Source organism: Nymphalis io, chromosome 28 (genome assembly GCF_905147045.1).
Source record: "Nymphalis io chromosome 28, ilAglIoxx1.1, whole genome shotgun sequence".
Lineage (NCBI taxonomy): Eukaryota > Metazoa > Arthropoda > Insecta > Lepidoptera > Nymphalidae > Nymphalis > Nymphalis io.
The window spans coordinates 1,663,267-1,682,113 of NC_065915.1; the positions used below are offsets into that span (position 1 = coordinate 1,663,267).

At 33.9% G+C, this 18,847-nt stretch overlaps 1 protein-coding gene across 3 annotated transcripts in view; it reads left to right on the forward strand.

Moving 5' to 3' along the window:
- Positions 1-18,847, forward strand: part of LOC126779049 (unconventional myosin-Va) — a 56,129-nt gene that overhangs the window by 21,884 nt on the left and 15,398 nt on the right. The window contains exons 21-29 of one of the 3 annotated variants that reach the window (XM_050502820.1): positions 3,609-3,735; positions 4,833-4,911; positions 6,375-6,470; positions 6,940-7,048; positions 7,408-7,548; positions 7,688-7,767; positions 12,978-13,007; positions 14,188-14,294; positions 15,814-15,921. In XM_050502820.1, coding sequence (XP_050358777.1) covers positions 3,609-3,735; positions 4,833-4,911; positions 6,375-6,470; positions 6,940-7,048; positions 7,408-7,548; positions 7,688-7,767; positions 12,978-13,007; positions 14,188-14,294; positions 15,814-15,921 — 877 coding nt within the window. The remainder of the gene's footprint in view (positions 1-3,608; positions 3,736-4,832; positions 4,912-6,374; positions 6,471-6,939; positions 7,049-7,407; positions 7,549-7,687; positions 7,768-12,977; positions 13,008-14,187; positions 14,295-15,813; positions 15,922-18,847) is intronic. The other 2 variants (XM_050502821.1, XM_050502822.1) reach the window with 2 other exon arrangements.

Consider the following 18,847-nt stretch of genomic DNA (forward strand, 5'->3'; position numbering starts at 1 on the left):
TGTAGTAGCGGTCATTTTGTTTATAATAACTTGGTGTACCTCATTATCGTTCGTATTTGTTTTGTAAAAGAAAAAAAAACTTGTTTTAAAGTTAATTTTTTTTTCGCTTTAACTACAAACGATTATTTTTACTACAATCAACTACAAACGATTCACTTCAAGAAACAACTATTCATTTTGAGTGTCGACAAAACGGGGGGATGAGTTTTTTTAGATGTCATGCAATTTTTTTTAGAGCTACTACAAACGAAAAAAATTTTACTACAATCAACAGAAAAAATTCGATTTTCAAAAGTCGGGTGCCAAGTTCACATAGCCTAAATCCTCTGACACTCCGCATTTCCTGTCATTAGTTTTATGTATATTGGTTTAGTAATATTTCATTTGAAATTCAAAAGAAGAAGACGCGGCATTTTTTAACCATTCACATTTGTCTGCTACCTAATGTTGGCCATCTTGCCACAGATAAAAAATCACGATTAGGACAATTTCAAATTTTGTTTCTGAACGTTAATTGCAATTTATCTTTTATCATTTAATTTAATCGTTATCAAGACTTTGCTTATTTGAGCCCAAGGGGAAGGGGGTACAAATGGACTGATATGTTTTACACGATTAGATACATATTATCTATAACAGATAATAAACTGTTTTCATGATTGACGGAAGAGATAATTAGTTTACATATGGATTTTTAGTCTTTATTATTTAAAAAATATATACATAATTAATATTTTTAAGGAAATTCGTTGGTGATTTTACGATTAATTAAAAAAAAAAACAAATAATTAAACAATAAAATAAAAATGATTCGATTCGGTTTCACTACAGAATGTTTTCATATTAAATATCGTTGACACGTGAATTTCAAATAGTGTCTTTTTTTTTAAGATTTATTATCTTTAATATTCGAAGAACCTATTTTAAACTGTCTCAAATTATTTTTTTCATAAGCATAAGTGACAATGAGTGTCAATAATCATAAATAAATAAAGGCGGTTAGTTTTTTGTTATTAAAAATTAATGTAAAATGGTGATGCCACCGGATGCAATGGTGGCGGAAGCGGATGAAGTGACAAACACCAATGGACTTGAACCGTGGTCTAAGGAGTTCGAGTCACGCGCCCAGTTTTGGAAAGGTTAAACTTTACAAATAATATTGACCTACGTATAAAACTATTTTTCGTCTGCATTTTAGAAGTAGTGAGGTGTTAAGTATAAAATAAGTAGCCTAATATCAAATTCGGGCAAGCTCCGCTAAATTTTTATGTGCTTAATTTGTGTTTACAATTCATCTCGTGCTTGACGGTGAAGGAAAACATCGTGAGGAACTTGCATGTGTCTAATTTCTCTGAAATTCTACCACATGTGAATTCCACCTATCTGTAGTGGAGCAGCGTGTTGGAATAAGCTCCAAAACATCTCTTAAAAAAAGGGACAGGAGACCTTAGCCCAGCAATGGGACATTCACAGGCTGTTACGGATACGGATTAAGGAAGTAGCCTAAGTCCTTTCTTGGGGTTCAAGCTTGCTTCACACCAAATATCATCAAAATCGGTTCAGTGATTTTAATCCTAATAGATAGACAAAGTTACTTTTGTATTTATAATATTAGTATAAATCATTTAATTTTACATTCATTTTGTTTTCATTCGCCTTCGTTAGTTTTTTAAATGTGAGATAGAAAAAAAAATATTTATCATTCCCCAGGATGTTTAATTTTATATTTATTAATTATTATTATATTTCTCCTAAGACATGTGTGTCCGTTTCTTTGGTTATATATTCCTTTTATCTTAAAAACATAATTCATATTTGCTCCACATTATTAATACAATTTTACAAAAAGTAACAGAACAATTGAATTAACAACGCGATTACTATAACTACACTAAAATACTTTAGAATTATATTTTACATACATACTATAAAACTAATTCCTTATATCTAAGTATATATATATATTAAAGCTCTTGGGTAACCTCTGGCCGCTCTCTCGTTTTTATTGCATTTTTAATATTAGCCGAGATGGCCTAGTGGTTAGAACGCGTGAAACTTAACCGATGATCGTGGGTTCATTTCCGGATCACTGAATTTTCATGTGCTTAATTTGTGCTTATAATTCATCTCGTGCTTGACGGTGAAGGAAAACATCGTGAGTAAACTTGCATGTGTCTAATTTCCCTGAAATTCTGCCACATGTGTATTCCACCAACATGTAGTGGAGCAGCGTAGTGGAATAAGCTCCAAACCTTCTCTTAAAAAAAGAATAGGAGGCCTTAGTCTAGCGGTGGGACATTCACAGGCTTTAACTTTTAACATCGTAATCCCTTTATTCAATTCCCAGAGTTTAAAATCTTATTATATCAAATTGTATTAAACTAGATTCTGCCCGTGGCTACTTTTGAGGGGAGGGGGCAGATGTTATGTTTAACATTTCATCCACATAGGTTCAGTAGTTTATGCGTGAAAGAGTAATGAAGGTCCATCTGTTTACTAATTTTTGCGTTTGTTAGGAGGGTTTTAATAGTGCGGTAATTACGATAAACACGTCGTGAATATATAAAATAATATATAACGTAACTTACTACATTTTATGAAACAAAGTCTCGCCGTCGCGTTTGTCTGTGAGACCGTGATAAACTAAAAAAATACCGAACGGATTTTTATACGGTTTTCACCATTGGACAGTGTGTTTCATGTGGAAAGTTTTGGTATATAATTTATTAATTTAAAATGTAACGATAAATATTGAAGATTTCGGAAAAAATCATGACGATTGAGAGCTTTACAGGCGTGAGCCCACACACAGGTATATTATGTATTACGACATGAATTATTTACATCCTCCCGTGCGAAGCCAGGACGGGTAGCTAGTATATATCGGCATTAACAAAGCAAAAAATATTTTAAATATATTTTCCGTTAGAAATATCTTTTTAAATATCTTTGGGCAAAAAATGTTGATTATATATAAGACGCTGCGATCATAGATTTAATATATATATATTTAAAAAATATTTAAAATATTAAAAAAATATTTAAAATATATATATATATATATATATATATATTAAATCTATGATCGCAGCGTCTTATATATAATCAATATTTTTTGGAACAACAACATATATATATATATATATATATATTTACAATATTTACGGAATTTATTATTTACTGGTGGTAGGGCTTTGTGCAAGCTCGTCTGGTTAGGTACCACGCACTCATCAAATATTCTACTGTTAAACAGCAGTACTTGGTATTGTTCCGGTTTGAAGGGTGAGTGAGACAATGTCATTACAGGCACAATGAACACAACATCTAAGTTCCGAAGGGTGGTGGCGGATTGGTGATATAAGCGATAGTTAACATTTCTTACAATGCCAATGTCATCACTTATCATCAGATGGCCCTTATGCTCGTCCGCCTACCTATACTATATAAAAAAAAAAACTTTTTAATTATATATCATAATTACAACCTGCATTATATTTGCTAAGTACAATTTATATAATATATATGTTATAGATTTATAATTAATGACCTTATAAAAGTTGCTTAGCGGCTGTTTATTTAAACATACATACATATTATACATATTATAGAACGCGATAAGCAACATGAAGCCGAGAAGAAAGCGCTGTGTCTTGAACTGGAATCGGAGAGACAAAGTCGACAGAAATTATTATCATCTCAATATGAATTGCAAGAACGATTCGACTCTATTCAAAGGTAAGTGTTTGAAATTATGCACAAATTACTCGGTAATTACAACAACTAATAATAATTTTCTCTGGAACGATTTCGGCCACACCAGCCAATCTCAAGAGATATAGCGCACGAGTGTGCGCGCAAACACAGGTGCACTCTATTCCCTAACTCTCATAATCCGATGGGACGGCAATCCGACACGACCGGAAAGAGTTCAGGCGCAGCACCAACGGCTTTACGTGCTTTCCGAGAATTTTCGACAGTAAAACCCAATAGAATTGTGACCTGGGATTTGGATCTAGGAGCTTACGGCCTTATATCTAGCCACTAGACCTACGAGGCAGTCTTTCAAAATCTATAGTTCACACCATTGCTAAAAGCGCTAAAGATAAATAAACAACCAACAAAATTTCGACCTCGAAACGACCGCCTTGATGACGTCATTGGTCGAGAATCTAAATTTTAATTATCTGTGGTAATCATCGTGAACTCTTAAATTTCGTTTTGAATATCGGCGAAGTTGCTATCGGTTATTTTGATATTAAATTAAAATGTTTATAAGTATTTTAGTTGAATATTGTTGCGTTATAAATAAAGATATATTAATAAAGAACCGCTTGTAGTTTATAATATACTTTTAGCTGCACTATTAGTAAATCGCAAGGTATATAAATATATGAATATGTAAACATGTCGAGTTGAGTTGTTTATTCTAACTCCTCTTATCATAGGAATAGAATTCTAAATGGTGACGTAATAGGCGACCAATCAGCGTTCAGACTAAAACCTTAAAATAGTTAATCTGACTTTGACTAAAGTTTTCGAAACTGAAGGATAATCATTATCAATCCCAAGTAGGCTATTTTATTCAAATAATATTAGTATGATGGGAATCTTTCTGTATAAAGTTTTACATGTTAAATATTTACAGCCTTTTTTATAAACTTTGCTTTGTGAATGTTTAGTTATACTCTTTCTGTCATTATTGATTTGACATTCGAAAGAAGAAGACAGCATCGTTTTACTAGACATCTGCTATTAATAACAAAGTTTATGATTTAATTTGTGTTTAAGAATAGTCATAAATTAGGAGATTGTGAAATGTTTTTTTTTGTCAGAGCTCCAGTTCCCAAAGAACATAGAAGATCATTATCCGATGCCAGTACAAATTCGCAGCAAGAGATAACAGTGGAGGATGTAAGTTTTTAATTTTTTATATAGGTATTAGATTGGTAACAATTCTTCTTCTTCCTGTCCTTATCCAACTACGTGATGTTGGCTCAACATGTATTTTCCTTCCCTTTCTCTCTCTCACTCGTCATCTCAGTACTTACCCCTTTCATACTAATATCCTTTCTTACGCAATATTCACACTTTCTTCGGCCTCCCCCCTATCCTATATCCATCAACATTAATAATAATAAAAATAATAAATATCCTGGGACATTTTTTACACACGGCCATTTGATCCCAAATTAAGCTTGTACAAGCTTGTGCTATGGAAACCAGACAACTGATATACTACATATACTACTTTTCTTTTATAAATACATACTTATATAGATAATTACACCCAGACTCAGGACAAACAGACATGTTCATGCACACAAATGTCTGTCCTGGGTGGGAATCGAACCCATAACCTTCGGCGTGAAAGGCAGGTATCCACCAACCACGCCAACCGGCTCGTCATACTCATCACCGTTCTAGTAACATGCTTTTCATCCGTGGTCATTGTAGTATACAAGGGGCGGAGTGGGGGAATTCGATGTTCGACTGGCGTAGCGTGCGTACAAGTGTCATTGCTTGGTGTGTATATCTAGTGATAGTGGTTGGTGTTATCAAGCATTTTACAGTCATCACATGTCCATACCACAGTAACAGTAACAGCCTGTTAATATCCCACTGCTGGGCTAAGGCCTCCTCTCCATTTTGAGGAGAAGGTTTGGAGCTTATTCTACCACGCTGCTCCAATGCGGGTTGATAGAATGAATTTGTCTAAACAAATTCAGGTTTCCTCACGATGTTTTCCTTCACCGTCAAGCACGAGATGAAATATAAACACAAATTAAGCACATGAATATTCAGTGGTGCTTGCCCGGGTTTGAACCCACGATCATCGGTAAGGATTCACGCGTTCTAACCACTAGGCCATCTCATCTTCCATACCACGCTAATCTATTACTCTTCAACTTTTAGATTTATAACTATTAGATTGATAACAAACGCTTACACTAAACAGAAACGCCCTTATAAACATTGTTTAGTGGATGCTCAGTTACACAATGCGTCTTCTTCTTTCGAATGTCATGTCAATGATGATAGAAAGAGATAAATCATTGTTTAACTAACAGCCGCTAAGCAACGTTTGTAATATAGTAGAAATATATATAAAAAAATTGTTTAACATTGAATTAGCTAAACATAGTACTTGAGTATAATTTATCTTGGATATTATACTAAAAGCTTTAGTATTTTGCTTAAAAATCGATATAAGTGATCTTCAATAACTTACTCGTGTAAAGATAGCAAGTTCCCGACTCCTTCAGCTTAACTAAACTTTTGAAAACATTGATTGATATTTTGAAAATAACTGTAAGATTTAATTACCTGTGCCGAATGGCATTATCCTTGCGCTTAAATAACTGGTAACCCCGCAGGACTTCGGCTACGGCTCGGTGCGCTCGGTGGAGTCGTCCCGGCCCGCGCTGGAGGCCGTCAACTGGTCCGCCGGCTCGCACAACGGGCCCGCCCCGGTGAGACTCTCTTCACTTTAACCCACCCAAACGCTCTACTAAATAAAGCACCAGAAGATTTTGGTATGCTTTTGCCTATAGATTTGCCACCATAAAGGTTCTTAAGATGCTGTGAGCTGATGGTATTGATGGGGTGCCGGCTCATACATAACCCTCTTTCATTTTTTTATTTAGTTAAAAACTTATGTTCCAAATTTAAAATGATAAAAAGTCCTTAAAATTCAGTTCATTGTGAAACATTAAATATTAAAATAAAACATTTGAAAATAATTTTTGGGTAGTGTAATATAAGTGGGGATTCATAATAATTATTAGGATTTAAGAAATATGTTAAAGTCAAAGTGTTTCAATATAAAACTGTTTCACTTGAATATTTGTTAAAAAAATTACCACTGGTGTTATCAATGTTACTGACCTGCGAAGTAACTGCGTTGTAGTTGGACGGTTAGTGAATGGCTTTCTTTCACAGATGGCAGACGCTGGTCTCGTCCTTCGTATGCAGAACAGGATATCCGTGTTGCAGAGCGAACTGTCCCGCACCGCGAAGCGAGCTGCGGACTTGGAGGAGAGACTTATGAGTAAGATATACTCTGTCACATATATTTTGTCTCTATCAATCCCTTTACCATATTTTTACACTTTTTTACGTATGTGTTTGAGTACAGACTATATTGCTGCCATGGAATACCATTAATTTTTACTATTTACTTTTAATGAAAAATATTTAACTTAGTGATAATTGTAATGAAGATTACGCTTTTAACCGTCTCCCAAACTCAAAAATAAAACCTTGGCTAGGCCAATATAGATCAACCCTCAATAACGCAAAATAACGTCAAATGGACTCACCTCTGCAAAGATGTTAGCCCAGCAGTGGGACATATACAGGCTGTTAATTTTGTATTTTTAGCCAGTGCTCACGTTTGTCATATTTCAGACCGTATGACGTCACCGCCATCGAACCCGGACACCGACAGGTTCAGGGTTGAGGAGCTGGAGATAGAGAACAAAAAGTTGAGGGAGCATTTGGAGAGGTTGCGCTCCGCTGACACTTCGCAGACGTCGCGCGAGATTGTCGGTGAGAAATTATTGCCATAGAAAAATAATACTTATTTACAGAGCTTTTCGTCATCAAATATCAAATATGGCGAATACAAGCCATATTGTGAAAATCCTAGACTATTTTTAGTTTTTTTTTAAATATTAATTTATTCTAGAACAATTGAGTGCCATGCAAGAGGAGTTGGACAGACGTCGCGACGAATGTATACAGTTGAAGAACGTTCTCACGCATCAGGTGAGTTCCTTAGTATTGTGTAATGGTTGCTTAGTGATTACAACTATTTTGGACTTTAACTTTATTGCAGTACTATTCGCCCGCGGCTTCACCCGCGTGTTAGGGAGTAGGGAGAGGGTGTTCCAAGTAAAAAAGTAGTCTATTCTTGGGGTTCAAACTTGCTTCAATTTTATCAAAATCGGTTCATTATTTTAGCATAGAAAGCGTAACAGACACACAGAGTTACTTTCACATTTATAATGTTTTATATAACAGAAGGATATTTTACATACAAATGGATTTTTTTGTATAAATAACGATTATTTACATTAAAGCGTTTAATATGTAAACATTAAAATTATAAATAACAATTGACCAATCATGATCGCATTTAATGGTGGCATAAGTGCTAGCAGACAATAATAAAAGTACGATCGAATTTTGTTTTACAAGTGTTATTTTCTCTGTATTTATATCGTTTTCATATGAAAGTTATATGTCAATCGTTTTAGTATAATATTATTAATAATTTAAGTGTAATTCTAATATTGATTCGCTTAAGCCTAGTTGGGGTTTTAAATATGGCTAATTTTAATAGGAGAAGTGAAAATAAAATAACATTAAATTTACATACTATATATACGATTTGCCAATATCTCTGCTGTATGCAGTACAATCAGTTCGTGATTAATATATCTTTATTTATAATTTGCTTATTGTTCGTTGTTGTAAGTGTCAAATAAAAAAACAAGTACTCCGATATATATATATATATAGATATATATATATATATATATATATATAGCGTGGTGGAATAAGCTCCAAACCTTCTCCTCAACAGGGAGAGGAGGCCTTAGTCCAGCAGTGGGACATTAATAGGCTGTTACTGATATATATATATATGTTATTATATGTTATTATATATAAATATCAGTAACAGCCTATTAATGTCCCACTGCTGGGCTAAGGCCTCCTCTCCCTTTTGAGGAGAAGGTTTGGAGCTTATTCCACCACGCTGCTCCAATGCGGGTTGGTAGAATACACATGTGGCATAATTTCAATGAAATTAGACACATGCAGGTTTCCTCACGATGTTTTCCTTCACCGTCAAGCACGAGATGAATTATAAACACAAATTAAGCACATGAAAATTCAGTGGTGCTTGCCCGGGTTTGAACCCACGATCATTGGTTAAGATTCACACCTTCTAACCACTAGGCCATCTCGGCATATATATATATATATATATTTATATCGGATTATTTAAAAACAAATTTAAGAATACACGTGCGTTAGAGGCGAAGTTAGCAGTGACTCTTGAGCGCGTTAGCATGCAGGAAACATTATACAAACATTATACTAATCAAAAATACTAACGTGCAATAATAAATGAATGTAGTACAGGTAGGCACAATCTCGAGAAAGATTAGCCAACTACACGGGAGATATTATAGTGCACGAGTGTGTGCGCGAACACAGGTCACAACACACACACTCACTACACTACTACTGGTGGTAGAGCTTTGTGCAAGCTCGTCTGGGTAGGTACCACTCACTCATCAGATATTCTACTACAAACAGCAGTACTTGGTATCGTTGTGTGGTTTGAAGGATGACTGAGCCAGTGTAACTACAGGCACGAGGGACATAACATCTTAGTTCCCAAGGTTGGTGGCGCATTGGTGATGTAAGCGATGGTAAAATTTCTTACAATACCAATGTCTATGGGCATTGGTGACCATTTACCATCAGGTGGCCCATATGCTCGTCAGCCTTCCTATTCTATAAAAAAAAAAACACTAACTCATTCAATTCAAGATTCCGACCGTCGCGTCAATACAAGGTCGAAGTTGTTTGTTTGTCTGTAGTCCTTGATTAGAATATGTTATAGTTGTCATTTTAACTGATAAGTTGAGTTGAGTTACGAACGGTGTATATTTTTTTAATTTATAATGTCGTAATGGCTAATTTTTTTTTTCTACTTGACAATTATGATCCAAATAAATTATATTATTATAATATGTTTGTTTCATAATACTTAAATAAATATGTCGGCATTGAAATGACACATTATAATGTAAGTCGGACATGTTTGTAGAGATAATATTTTTATTATATAGAGCCGGTTCCAGACATGTGGAAGATATGTTCAAATGATATTGTCATTCGCTAATATATAATTTTATATTTAGCTTTCAATAGATCAAAAAACTTGTAAATTATTATTTGTAGCTTTTTAATAGTTTGATATTCTGTTTGTCTATTTAACTGCCTCGTTGGTCTAGTGGTTAGATATGATGCCGCAGGTTCCGAGTCTTGGGTTCACCAGGTCGGGCCAGTAAAAAATTATTGATTTTTTCTGTCGAACATTCTCAATAGTAGCCCGGACTCTGGAAGTTCTGAACTCTGCGAGGGAGAGATTATGAGTTAGGGAATAGAGAGTTCACCTGAGTTTGCACACTTGTGCACTATAATATGTCCTGTGCAGTTATCTCTCTTGAAATTATCCGTCGTGGCTGAAATCGGTCAAGAGGACATGATAATGACTAAATTAAACCTTCAATCCAAATTTCAGCATTCTATAAACGATATAATAATTGACTGTTTTCAGTACATTTGCATAAACATAAACGAATATTTGAGACATTCTTGTGAAGCCATTATTTGCACAAATGTCTGGAAGCAGCATTACAAGAACTAACAGCTTACTCTCTTTTATCTAGAACTTATCTTGATATGAGATATAGTTTGCTATGGATAAGATATAGTTCTTACTCCTTTCATTACTTGTTGGTATATTTATCAATGATTTGTTGTAAATATATGTCCCACTGCTGGGCAAAGGACTGTCCCTTTGATGAGGTTTGTTGGAGCTTATTCCACCACGCTGCTCCAATGCGGATTGGTGATACACGTGTGGTAGAAATTTAGTGAAATTAGACACATGCAGGTTTCCTCACGATGTTTTCCTTCACCTAGAACGATATTAATTATAAACACAAATTAAGCACATGAAAATTTAGTAGTGCTTGCCTGGACTTAAACTCAAGGTAACCGCTTAGGATTCACGCGTTCTAACCAATGCGCCATCTACACTCATATAATAAGCGTTGTCGTTGTTAAAATAATGAAACAATTTTGATGAAACTTTTAATTTCAACCGAAACAATCACCACTGTTTTATGTGTTCAATTTGTATTTCTATTTCACTTCGCGCTTAAAAGGGAATCTTTGTGAAACCTTCATGTATTAGATGAAATTTGGACACATGTATCCACCAACCCATATTGGATCAGCGTGGTGGAATAAACTCCCAATCACCTTAAAAAATGGCCTTCATAAATTTTAGTATTTGTTTAATGACATCGCAAAACTTGCTCGAATATAATTTATACATCGTTTTATAAAATAATAATAATAAAATAACTTTATTCACCAAAAAGAAAATTAAGGTACAAAACCATAAAAAAGAGTAACAATGTGATGTTTGATAATTCGGTGAAAAGGTCGTAGTCTCAGCTAGGCTGCTTTTCAGTCTACGCCTTGTACATATGCTGCCAACACAAACGTTACATTCAGTGCAGTAAAAGATAAAATAAACTAAAATTATAAAATTATATATAAATAATAAACTTATGTTAATACAATTTTATAACACGCCCACTAAAACAGAAAGAGGTTTTTTTTGTTTAAATTTTAGGAAAATGAAAATATTTCATTTTGAATTAAAAAAAATAATAATATTTAATTATTTTTTATATATTAATATTTAATTATATATTATCAGATAAACAAACGGACAATACTTTATATCAATCTTGATTTTTATATATGTATAATTCTTTATCATACAAACTAAACATTCTTATGAAAAAATGTGTAGCATTCATTTTGTGAATCCAATACACGAAAGTGTTCATTTTAAAATATGTTAAAAAATTTTATTTAAGTTTTCTTAGTGTGAAGTTTCTTACATAAATATTTATCACAAACAAAAGTTTTATCTGTGAAATGAGAACTGTGAACAAAAGAATGTCGCCACCAGAAGGCATATTCGTGAAGACCTTATTCAAAGACCTACCCAATAGAAGCTTATTTCATATACGAGATAAGAAGGTAGATATTTATATATAAAACGATATTATAATATGGAAATTATATTGTTCTTGATTGCAAAGAACAGGTTTTTCTGAATATTAAATTGCATGCATAAGCGTCCTTTTCCGTAATAGTTGTCCGTTATATAAAGGTATATATGTATGTATTTTTATATATGATTTGTATAATATAAAATATTTAACAATATAAATCATTACACAAAGAAAAGACATACAACGATATGATACTAGAAATAAAAATAAAATAATCATTCCAAGCTTTCGTCTATCGTTTTTGGGGCTTGTACGCAATTGCAGTCTATACTTGAGTTGCCACTAAAATTCTTCTCTTCTCTTCTCTTTAAAAGGCTTCAATTAATTATAGTAATAGTAGAGAATGTTTTGAGCTTATTCCACTACGCTGCTCCAATGCGGGTTGGCGGAATACACATGTTGCAGAATTTCAGTGAAATTTGACACATGCAGCTTTTCCTCACGATGATTTTTTCCACGAGATGAATTATAATCACAAATTAAGCACATGAAAATTCAGTGGTGCTTGCTCAGGTTTGAACCCACGATCATCGGTTAAGATTCACGCGCTCTAACCTCTGCCATCTCGGCTCTTCCGGGCAATTAGCTATAAAAATAATCTTATTAGTAAAGCCTGCCTCTGTTACTGGATATATGTCTGACAAAAATGCGTGGCTTCAATGATTGCTGGATCTCGTGCAGGAACTAAGTGTATGTAATCATTCAATACGTATTGTATTTTTGTAAAATAAAGAGAGTATCTACTGAGTTTCTTGCCGGTTCTTCTTGGTGGAATCCACATTCCGAACCGGTGGTAGCGCTTGCTTCATAAACACTTGTAAAAGTCAATTCGAATGAAAATATTATGATTTGATATAAATATTAAAATATTAACTAAATAAAATATCACTACATATTATAAAACTAAGTCCCCCCCTCCGCGTCTGTCTGTTTGTCTGTCTGATAAACTCATAAACTACGGAACGGATTTTTGTAGTTTTCGACAATGATATGAGTGATTCATTAGTAAGGTTTAGGTGTATAATTTATTATGATTATAAATGAATTAACCAATTAAATTGATATTCAATGTTAACGCAGAAACCATGGTTCCAAGCGTTGAAGAGTGTCGTGAGTAGTTCAGTTATATGTGACGTGTAGGGCTTTTTAAATTTATTTTGGACATGTTAATTATTTTGCTTCAATTTGTTCCATTACTAAAGTAATAATTCAACAAGCTTTTATTTAAACTTCATTTTTAGTATGTGTGGGTTAAGCTTCACACAACTGATCGAGTTTAAATTTTTATATATTGGCGATCTAACTTTTTAATTTGGTATATTAACTTTTAATCGTTAATATAAAATAAAAGCTTGTTTAAAATAATTTGTTTTGATCGACCGATATTTGTATTTATAATATGTATTTTTAAAATTAATTAAACACCTTAAATTGATTTGAAATATATATTCTAAATACTGTGGGTAACATAAGACTTTTAAGAAAGCGACGGTTTATGATGTCAAATGGTATCCACAATCACCGTTAAGAACACCATATATGTCATTTAATTTTTCATCGTACTTAATGCACATTAGTACAATACAATTTTGACCAAAATTATATAATAAGAAAATGGCGAGATGTAAATAAATTAGACTTTATATTTTATTATTCTTATTGAACCTTACTAAAACTATATAAGTATTTTTTTATGTATTTGCCATTTAATATATAAAAGTTCTTCTTTTATACCTATCTTACAAATTGTACGCATTAGAAATATGTATAATTATTTAAAATTAATTTTATTAAAATCATCATTTTTTCTGACGCTACACAAAATAACTGTCATGTAATGCAGTTTTACAATGTCATACAGCATTTGGAATAGACTATTTTTACTACCTATTTTTACTATTAGAGATATTGTTACTACCGTTTGTCGACTAAATTCGCTTAACTGTCCGTTCTTTTTCTGCTGCTAAAACTGTTTAATATATTTTTTACAGTTTTTTGATGTAGCAATCTTCATTTTTGATGTTGTATTTCGAACTTTATCCAATTTTAAATTTAAATTATAGGAATAATGTTTTTTATTTTTTTTTTGTTATAGTTATTCCAATTTTAATTTTTTTAATTATTAAGTATTTTTGATTTTGTATTGCATCGTACATTTTAATTAATTTTACTATTTTTTCTTTCATCGCTTTCTTTTGCTGACGTTGCATGGTACATGTTTTGCTTATATTTATCATTGGTTTAACTTTTTCAACAAGACATTATTGTAATTTGAACTTTGTTAATGCAGACGGTGAATCTAAAGTCGCTTGCAAGCAACTACGGGTCAGATGTTGATATCATAAACGAAGATGGCGAACTGGCGACAGCTTACGAAGCACAGAAAGGAATAAACAGGTCTGTCATCAATACTAATAACTTAAATTAAAGAGTAAGTCGAGATAGCCCAGTGGTTAGAACGCGTGAATCTTAACCGATGATCGTGGGTTCTAACCCGGGCAAGCACCACTGAATTTTAATGTGCTTAATTTGTGTTTATAATTCATCTCGTGCTTGACGGTGAAGGAAAACATCGTGAGGAAACCTGCATGTGTCTAATTTCATTGAAATTATGCCACATGTGTATTCTACCAACCTGCATTGGAGCAGCGTGTTGGAATAAACTATAAACCTTCTCCTCAAAAAGGGAGAGGAGGCCTTAGCCCAGCAGTGAGACATTAACAGGCTGTTACTGTAAAGAGTATGTCTGTTTGTATGTGTTAATTTAAATAATTCCGACACAAAAAAAGTATAGAATCAAATATGTTTGTTGCCCATTAACTTAATTATAAGTGACAGTAACAATAACAGCCAGTGGAACTTCCATTACTGGGCCGAAGCCTCCATCCTATTTTGAGGAGAAGGTTTCATTATAAATACATAGTGATATTTTAATTCAAGCGTCGTCGCGTCAGGGGAGCGCAATTTCAAATCAATCAGTTCTATGAAAGATGGTAATTTGCTGATGGTCTTCTAACGCCTGGGCAGATCTTTATAAGCTATAGCTAAGAGCTCTCGATCACATCATGTTTCAATCAGAAAAAACTTCATCAAAATCAGTCTATTCGTTTAGGAGTTACGATACCGTAAAACTTATAACAGCTCACGTTTGGACTTTAAAAATGTTTTGCGTTAGATAGTACAGTTATTGAGGAAGATTAAAGTCTATATTTCATCACGCTCTGACCCACGGAGACGTAGCAGTAACGTTGAGCACGAGTGAAAACTTGCGGAGCAGATTTATACAAATACTAGTTTACGCCTGCTGCTTATCTCCTTTTCTTGGGGCTTAGGTGTTGGGTTTAAAAATAATAGCCTATACCTTTCCTTGTACCAATCATGCTTCATATCATATTTCATCAAATTCAGTTCAGTTGTTCAGCCGTGAAAGCGTTACAAGTAGACAGATTAGATTTCGCATTTATAATATTTTAATTATTCACTAGCCCTTATCTTTTTTTAAACAATAGGAAGTCGGACGAGCATATGGGCCACCTGATGGTAAGTGGTCACCAACGCCCATAGACATTGGCATTGTAAGAAATGTCAACCATCGCTTACATAGCCAATGCGCCACCAACCTTGGGAACTAAGATTTTATGTCCCTTGTGCCTGTAATTACACTGGTTGACTCACTCTTCAAACCGGAACACAATAATATCAAATACTGCGGTTTTGCGGTAGAATATTTGATGAGTGGGTGGTACCTACCCAGACGAGCTTGCACAAAGCCCAACCACCAGTAAAATCAGTATTATCATAAGATAATACTGATTTTTAAGCGATAACGGGGCAAGAAGGATTAACAGAGTTACTACAATTTCTGCTCTAAACACGAGTAAATATGTATATGGAATTATTCTTTTTGTAATTACAGACAACTCCAAGAAGAATTAATAGCAGAGAAGAAGTTCTATTCGGAGCACATATCGAAAGCAAAACAGGAAATGGACCGGCTTCGAGATGAAAATGAAAAGTACCAAAAGTAAGTAATTATATGTTCTATGTTGTAAAATTTAAGGTTGAAAATCGAATGAATAATACTTCAAATTAAACTATTTTCAAAGTCGCAATTCTTGTACAAAAAATTAAATGTATTTAATATCAAATAACATTTACATACAAATTGTAATTTTACATACATATTTTCACACGAGTGAAATTTTAAAAACCAATCAATCAATTGATTAATTGATTTGCAAAATATGCACGGTGTAACCGTTACAATTATAATAGATCACCATGATGCTTAATCTTGAACACAATTCTGGACTCTACGATCGTGTCGACTTGTAATCAACATCACATAACTGATTTTTAACTTGAAAACAGCCTGTATATAATGAAAAATAAAAACGAACTATATAATATCAATAAATATATATAAACGAAATCCAACGAACACATTATAGATTGTTCTTTTCCAGTTCCGAAGAAATAATGAACTTAACAACGAATTTTAGAAGATATTGGGACGGTTTTAATATACCTGGCAACTCTATAAAAACATTATTTTACAATGACAATATTTTTATGAATGTTACTTTGGGAATTTTTAACGTTTTCTCCATTTAAGTTGTTATAACTTTAGTTGCACTTGTTAACTTAACTGATTGTTGGAAAGCTTTATGTGAATATTCTTTTTTAATAAATAAACATTTATATAAAAAAGTAAACTACCTTAAATAAAATTAAAAAAATTATCATACTATCAACTTTATAGCTAACAATAGAAAGATATTTTTTCTAAGAATAGATTATGATGCTAACGAGCTCTCATATTTTTAAATAATACTCTATATTAAAGACTAATTATAGAATGTCCTACTGTGTTTTATATATTATTCATAGTAAGACCATCTTTGCTCTTAGAAATTACAATATATGTATATTTATTAGTGTTTCTAGCTATCCAATATTGACTTGTCTAGTTGTTCGTCGAAAACTTCAATGTCAGCATTAGCAAATTAAATATCAGTGTTTCTGTCTGCCAGTGAAATTATCAACTGTGTCAGTATAATAAGCGCCTACATATCAGTGTAACCATCACCGACTTGTCAGTATAACCGTAACCGAATTTTCAGTATAACCATCACTGACTTGTCAGTATAACGAACGCCTTTATATCAGCGTGACCATCACCGACTTGTCAGTATAACGAACGCCTTTATGTCAGCGTGACCATCACCAACTTGTCAGTGTAGCCATCACTGACTTGTCAGTATAACCATACCCGACTTGTCAGTATATCCATCACTGACTTGTCAGTATAACGAACGCCTTTATGTCAGCGTGACCATCACCGACTTGTCAGTATAACGAACGCCTTTATGTCAGCGTGACCATCACCAACTTGTCATTGTAACCATAACCGACTTATCAGTATAACCATCACTGACTTGTCAGTATACTGACGAACGCCTTTATGTCAGCATGACCATCACCGACTTGTCAGTATAACCATCACCGACTTGTCAGTATAACCACTTATAAGTATAACCATCACTGACTTGTCAGTATGACGAACGCCTTTATGTCAGCGTGACCATCACCGATTTGTCAGTGTAACCATCGCTGACTTGTCAGTATAACCATCACCGACTTGTCAGTATATCCATCACTGACTTGTCAGTATAACGAACGCCTTTATGTCAACGTGACCATCACCGACTTGTCAGTATAACGAACGCCTTTATGTCAGCGTGACCATCACCAACTTGTCAGTGTAACCATAACCGACTTGTCAGTATAACCATCACCGACTTGTCAGTATAACCATCACCGACTTAACAGTATAACCATCACTGACTTGTCAGTATAATCACTTGTCAGTATAACCATCACCGACTTGTCAGTATAACCATCACCGACTTGTCAGTATAACGAACGCCTTTATGTCAGCGTGACTATCACTGACTTGTCAGTATAACCATCACCGACTTGTCAGTATAACGAACGCCTTTATGTCAGCGTGACCATCACCGACTTGTCAGTATAACGAACGCTTTTATGTCAGCGTGACCATCACTGACTTGTCAGTATAACCATCACCGACTTGTCAGTATAACGAACGCCTTTATGTCAGCGTGACCATCACCGACTTGTCAGTATAACCATCACTGACTTGTTAGTATAACCATCACCGACTTGTCAGTATAACCATTACTGACTTGTCAGTATAACCATCACCGACTTGTCAGTATAACGAACGCCTTTATGTCAGCGTGACCATCACCGACTTGTCAGTATAACCATCACTGACTTGTCAGTATAACGAACGCCTTTATGTCAGCGTGAACATCACCGACTTGTCAGTATAACAAACGCCTTTATGTCAGCGTGACCATCACAAAATTGTCAGTATAACCATAACCGACTTGTCAGTATTACCACTTGTCAGAATAACCATCACATAACTAACGCCTACATATCAGTGTCACTATCACCGACTTGTCAGTATAACGAACACCTACAGGACAGTGCAACCGTCACCTACTTATCAGTGTCACCATCACCGACTTATCAGTATAGTCAGCGCCTACATGTGGTGTTACCATGCCGACTTGTCAGTGTAAATATCACCTTTGTCAGAATAATCGTCGCGTCTACTTAAATGTAGCCATTATACTAATTGTAATGGCATTTTAGCTCTAAAAACATGTAATGCATACATTTTATTCTTTGTAGAGGATGCTTAACAATTTCACCATGTTTTCTATCTTGTACCATTTTGTCATCACACCAGATGGGATCTCCCTTAACAAATATCATATATGTTCCCACGAGGCCCTTTTCTTCTTGAAATTCGGCTTCTGTCTCTTGATCAATATATCAATAGCCAGGTATCTTTAGGGCAAGAAAATAATTAGGTAAACAAGTTTTATAATAGATCGCATCACACAATAAATGTG